Source organism: Eucalyptus grandis, chromosome 6, assembly GCF_016545825.1.
Source record: "Eucalyptus grandis isolate ANBG69807.140 chromosome 6, ASM1654582v1, whole genome shotgun sequence".
Taxonomy (NCBI): Eukaryota; Viridiplantae; Streptophyta; class Magnoliopsida; order Myrtales; family Myrtaceae; genus Eucalyptus; species Eucalyptus grandis.
Window position 1 is genome coordinate 5,102,829 of NC_052617.1, and position 6,019 is coordinate 5,108,847.

The 6,019-nt window shown below is 37.4% G+C and overlaps 1 protein-coding gene across 1 annotated transcript; it reads left to right on the top strand.

Annotated features, from left to right (window-relative positions):
• The first annotated feature begins 2,476 nt into the window (after positions 1 to 2,476).
• LOC104416369 (receptor-like protein 43) lies at positions 2,477 to 5,148 on the top strand. The gene is made up of 3 exons (XM_018860194.2): positions 2,477 to 3,406; positions 3,576 to 3,661; positions 4,167 to 5,148. The coding sequence occupies exons 1-3, from the start codon at positions 2,477 to 2,479 to the stop codon at positions 5,146 to 5,148; spliced, it is 1,998 nt and encodes a 665-aa protein (XP_018715739.2).
• Positions 5,149 to 6,019: the final 871 nt, after the last annotated feature.

Genomic DNA, 6,019 nt, shown 5'->3' on the forward strand with positions numbered 1-6,019 from the left:
TTTTTTTTTTTGACTTTCCACCGTTTCCCTTTTCTCTTGGCCTAATTTAGGATCATGACTTAATTTAGGATTAGACTATTTATAAAGGCCCGAAAAGCACCAATCTGAATGGGAAACTCTACATATTTCAGTAAGTTAAAATCCTTCAATATGAAAGAAAGAAAAAAAAAAGCACATACCACAAAATAGATAATCAAAAGTTAAAAAAAAAAAAAAAAGTATTATCACTAAGTAAAAAGAAATCATTAATGTCATTAGAAATATCCATCAAATTCCAAAGATGATAAATACTTGAAACATTGGCTTTGCAACTAACAACAAAATCATCGTGTATTGTGACTTCGCATTAATTCCACTTGAATCATTGCTGTAAAAGTCTCTTTGGTGGCCTAAAAATATTAGTGAAGTTGTTCATCACCAATAATTTAAGATTGCATGGTGTCGTGTTTAAATGTCGTGACTCTTTCATCACTAACATTATTTTCATCAGTAAAGTTGCTGTCAATAAGAAAGCCATTCATCCAAACAAGATAAGAGAAAAAAAATCATGTTTAAATGTCTAATATATACATACATACATATATATATATATATATATATATATATTGACAAATACCAACTAAAATACGGCGTCACAGTACATCTTACTTTCTTATAATCAAAGAAGTAAAGGCTGATGAATTTTCTCCATGGCTGTGTCAATCCATGACAAAATCCTAAAATAATCTAAGGTTTAAAGTATACTAAATATTTGCATTCTAATTTTTTTCCCTTTTGAGCTCTAAAATTTCTTTTATTTAGGAACCATATTCACCAAATCTCTTCTTTGGCCAAAGAATAATATCCACTATTTTAAAAGCTGCAATTGGATTCTTCATATATTACTTGTTGCTCGAATATTATCAATTTGATTTATTTTTAAATTAAAAAAGAAAAATAAATCCCATCTTGTTCCTATGTAAAATAGTAGTTATCCCATCGATTCGTTGACAAAAAAATTAAGAAACTGGCAAAATCAGTATCCCTGCTCCCAACTTCAAAATTGGTGGTTGACATTCCACCGTCTGGTTTGTAAAATGACTGTGCGGTCATGTACTCATTTTCCAATTTCAATTCACTATAGTATTAAATGTCCTATGTTGTGACAGAATGATAGGTTGTATTTAATTATATTGAAAGCTTATCCTTCCTCCAAGCTAGAGATACCTTGCGAAGCTTTAGCTTTATTCCAATTAAGTAAATTCTAGCCTTTTAAGAATAGGTAACAAGATTAGCTTATTAGCAGCTTGAGCCCATATACATTTTTGTTTTGTTTGGATTTGAGGTACCTTTGGAAATTATGGTAATTTAGGAAGGAGAGAAGTGATTTAAAATAAAATGAAGTGCCTTTGGGATTATCTAAATCTAGACTAGATCTTAAGAAAATTTGGGCTACACCATATGAATGTATAATTGTTGATTCCCATTTAGGATCGATAGTCTCTTAGATCTATCTAGTGTTATTCATAGTAAAGGACTTGGTCAAATATGAATGGGTTGAAAATGGATCCAATTCAAATTGATCCATATAACCCATACTAACCCATATTTTTTTAATACAATTTTGACAACCCACACTCAATCCTATTTGGATCCAAGTCATTCCCAACTCAACTCAAGTTCCAATTATTAGCAATTTTCTCCTTCAAATATGGAAAATAGTATATTTGAAAATTGGATGTGGATCGCCTTTTCTTTTTCTTTTTTTTTTCTTTTTTTGCAGCTGTTAGAATTTTTCTTTTTTGACGGTGCTCTCGGGGCCATTTGGCATGATAATCAGCTGTTGTTTGCGGTCAACCGCGTCAAGAATTGGCTCCATGAATGGCGAGTGAGAAGACTTGTCTTTTGCGCTTTGAATTTAAAGTTGTGCAGCGCAAATTAAAGTCTGATCTTGTGGAAAGTTGAGTTTTCACGCACCTCACGAAAGACTGCGAGTGAGAAGACTTGTCTTTTGCGCTTTGAATTCAAAGTTGTGCGGCGCAAATTAAAGTCTGATCTGGTGGAAAGTTGAGTTTTCACACACCTCACGAAAGACGTTGACTTACATCACTTTCCTCAAAGACTTCTCTGTCGAAGGGTCTGGATTTCGTATAATAGGTCAGACCCCAAAAGAAAAAAAAAAATTCCGAAATAGGGACTGACCGAGTGAGAAAAGTCACCTGCGAAGACTACAAAAGTAACAAATACCAAAGCCTTCAAGGAACCAAAAATTCGTCCCAGTGGGCTCTCAGATGACTACTACGGCGTGTGATGCAATACGACGTACCTTTTCTTAGTCTTCACTGTTTAGTTGTCAATTTATTGCATATTCCCACATCCCATTATCATGAAAATGATAGGAAGGTGAGTTCTCACAGCCTATTTAAGCATCGCTCGTTGCCTCGGGAAAAGAAAAACCAACTTATCTGAACCAAAAGAGAAGAAATAGAAAGAATCGATGGACTCTTCATTAGAATTCAAGAGGGTCATGAGCCTTGTGGGTGCCCTAGCCCTTTTCACTATTTTTTTCATTCCACTTCCTACTCATGCTTCCCCGGCAGAAGCCCAAGCCCTCCTCAAGTGGAAGTTTTGTCTTGGTAACCATTCGGTTACTTCCCTCTCTTCATGGACTCCCTCTCCTCATCATGCCACTAGTTCCAACTCGATCATGAGTCCGTGTGCTTGGTATGGCATCTCCTGCAATCAGGCGGGGAGCATAATCGGGATAAATCTCACTAGTGCTTATGTTGAAGGTACGCTCGACGAATTCCCATTCTCTTCTTTGTCTCATCTCATGTACATGGATTTGGGTATAAATAATCTCTATGGCCATATTCCGCCTCAAATCGGTCTCTTGAGTAATCTCATCTATCTCGACCTCTCTTTCAATCGGTTCTCGGGGAAAATACCACCAAAGATCAGCCATCTAACGAAACTAGAGGTCTTGCACCTGGTTTCCAATGAGTTAAATGGATCCATTCCCCAAGAAATCGGACAATTGCATTTGCTCAATGAGGTCGCGCTGTATTCGAACCAGTTGAATGGAGCCATACCTTCCTCATTAGGTAATTTGAGCAAATTGGCTACACTGTATATCTACAACAACTCCCTTTCTGGTTCTATTCCTCCTGAAATGGGAAATATGACAAATTTGGAAGTGCTCCACATGGACACCAACTTCCTAACAGGACCGATTCCTTCCACTTTGGGGAACTTAACCAAATTGATAGAACTACACCTATTTGCTAATGAGCTTATTGGTTCCATCCCACTGGAGCTAGGGAATTTGAATCGTCTTAATGAGTTGATCCTTAATGAAAATAATCTTACGGGTTCAATCCCACCAACATTAGGCAATTTGACCAGCTTACCTCTCTTTATCTCTACGGTAATAAGCTTTCGGTCACATTCCTAATGAAATGGAAAATCTCCACGCTATGCTTGACTTAGAGCTAAGTACAAATCAGCTCACCGGCCCAATTCCTTCTTCTTTGGGTAACTTGACCTACCTAAAATCTTTGTTTCTTCGTGACAATAACCTTTGGTTCAATTCCTAGATCCTTAGGGGATCTAGTGAACTTAGAGGTGCTGCAATTGGATACCAACCGGTTAAGCGGCTCCTTACCAGAGAACTTGTGCCGAGGTAGGTTGCTCCAAAACCTTACAATGAGTGGCAACAACTTAACAGGTTCTATCCCTAGAAGCTTGAGAAATTGCACAAGTTTAGTCAGATTAATCCTCCATGGCAATCGACTTTCAGGACAGTGGCCAGTAGAAGGTTTCTCAAAAACCTCATTGTCAAAAATTAGTTTGTCTGACAACGAATTTGAAGGTCCACTTCCACTTCCATCACCATTCACAAATTACTATGATATCGCAAATAATAAAATAGTGGGGAAGATCTCTTCGTTAATATGCAATGCCACCAACCTCAAATTCCTCATCTTGTCTAATAATTGCTTAGTTGGTAGCCTACCCAAGTGCTTATCAAACTTGAGCATTGGTTTAGTGGTTTTGAACTTGCGAATGAATAGTCTTTCAAGCACAATCCCTCTAACATTGTCACAACGAAGTAGCTTGAGAACTCTTGACTTGAGTCAAAATCAATTTAAAGGAACATTGCCACAATCCCTTGTCAAATGTACAAGCCTGGAAGTTCTGGATTTAAGCAACAATAAGATAGAGGATAAGTTCCCGGCATGGCTGGGAAAACTGCCAAGGCTAAAAGTTCTTATTTTGAGGTCCAACAATTTTAAGGGTTTCTTAGATTTTCCAAGGGTAGCTCATCTCTTTCCCAAGTTGCACATTTTGGATCTCTCGAACAACGACTTCGTTGATCCTTTACCAACCGATTTGATAGCAAAACTTCAAGGGATGATAAATGGAAAAAATGCACAAGAGCTGCAAGACAAATCATTATACATGACGCAGGAACTTGGACTTGGAATGGGGTTCTATGAAGATTCCATCAATGTGATCATGAAAGGAAGAGAGATTCGGCTAGAGAGGATCCTGACCATCTTAACAACCATCGACTTATCACTCAACTCTTTTCAAGGGAATATCCCGAGTGTCATTGGAAATCTTCATTTTCTCAAAGGGCTCAATCTTTCCTACAACCACCTCATGGGTTCCATTCCTTCAACTCTTGGAAATTTGACTAACCTTGAATGGCTAGATTTATCTTCAAACAAGCTTAGTGGGAGGGTTCCTAGAGAACTAGGAGATTTGTCATTTCTTGGGTGTTTGGACCTCTCAAGGAACCAACTCGTAGGCCCCATACCTCAAGACAAGCAACTGAGCACATTCACAAGCGATTCATTTCGTGGAAACCCAGGCTTATGTGGAACTCCATTACAAATCACTTGCCGCAGTGATGCTCGGCCTCCTCCAACATCACAATCGTTCTTCCAAGGGGATAGTACAAGAGAGCATGGTGGTGGTTTTGATAGGAAAGTGGTTGGCATAGGTTTTGCATCTGGAATCGTCATTGGAATATCCATAGCATACATTTTATGTGAAACTGGAAGACCCAAATGGCTTGTGAGAGAAGTGAGAAGGATGGAGAGAAGAGCCAAATTGATGAAGAAGCCAAAGTGGAAGGCCATCAAATTTCATGGAGCCCGATGAAATTATTGAGAAGTGGTCACTTTGAATAAAGTGGAATGTAGGGCAGGAAATACAATTTTTGTTAGTAAGAATGCAATTTCCCATTTGGATGCTTGTTTTTATGATGCTGTCATCTTCTTCTTGAAGTGTGATTACTAAATCAGGCCGATTGAATAGATGGACAAAAAAGAGAACTTTCAAAAAACTCGCTTTGCATCAACACCCTATGTGTCCTTTCTTGTTTGGTGGGCACCATTCTTATTTCTCCATGGGAAAGAAAGAAAGATGAAGAGCTGTTGAGGCCCATTTAGCCCGGGGTTACATGATTGAGTGTGCCATTGAAATATGTCAAGGATTTCTAAATTTGTCATTGTCCCATTGCAAATTTCTATTGAAGTTGCATGCCAATATTAGAATGTTGACTTGCAGTCTTGCATCTATCATACTTGTCTACAATAGTGAACGGGGGTATTTAAGGTTCAAACGTCGAAGCACCTTCGAAGTTTAGATTCAAAATAATCTTATTGCAAAATCCTAGGGTCTCCTAGGCAAAAAAAAACTGAAAATTTTCAAGTTTTAGGATTTTTGAAGTTGCTGGTAATTTTTATATACTTGTTCGCCAAAAAGTATAACTCGCTAACTTGCTCATAAGTTGACTTGTCAATATGTTACCACCATCATAATGAATTTAGTAAGTAACTTCTTCTAAATTCTAGGCTTTTTATCAGCAAAATCCCAAATTAGTATATCCATGCCACATTCAACCAAACTAATTTTTGCATCACAAAAATCCTCAAACCCTTACTCTTGTCGCATTTACCTCAAATTAATTTTTTCATGTCACGAAAAAAATATAAAAATAGTACACTCATGCCACATTTACCTTAAATTA

Coding starts and splice junctions, on each gene's coding strand:
- LOC104416369 (XM_018860194.2), top strand. CDS start 2,477: ATGGACTCTTCATTAGAATTCAAGAGGGTCATGAGCCTTGTGGGTGCC. Junction 3,407..3,575: donor TACCTCTCTTTATCTCTACG/GTAATAAGCTTT, acceptor TTCAATTCCTAG/ATCCTTAGGGGATCTAGTGA. Junction 3,662..4,166: donor ACCAGAGAACTTGTGCCGAG/GTAGGTTGCTCC, acceptor CAAATGTACAAG/CCTGGAAGTTCTGGATTTAA.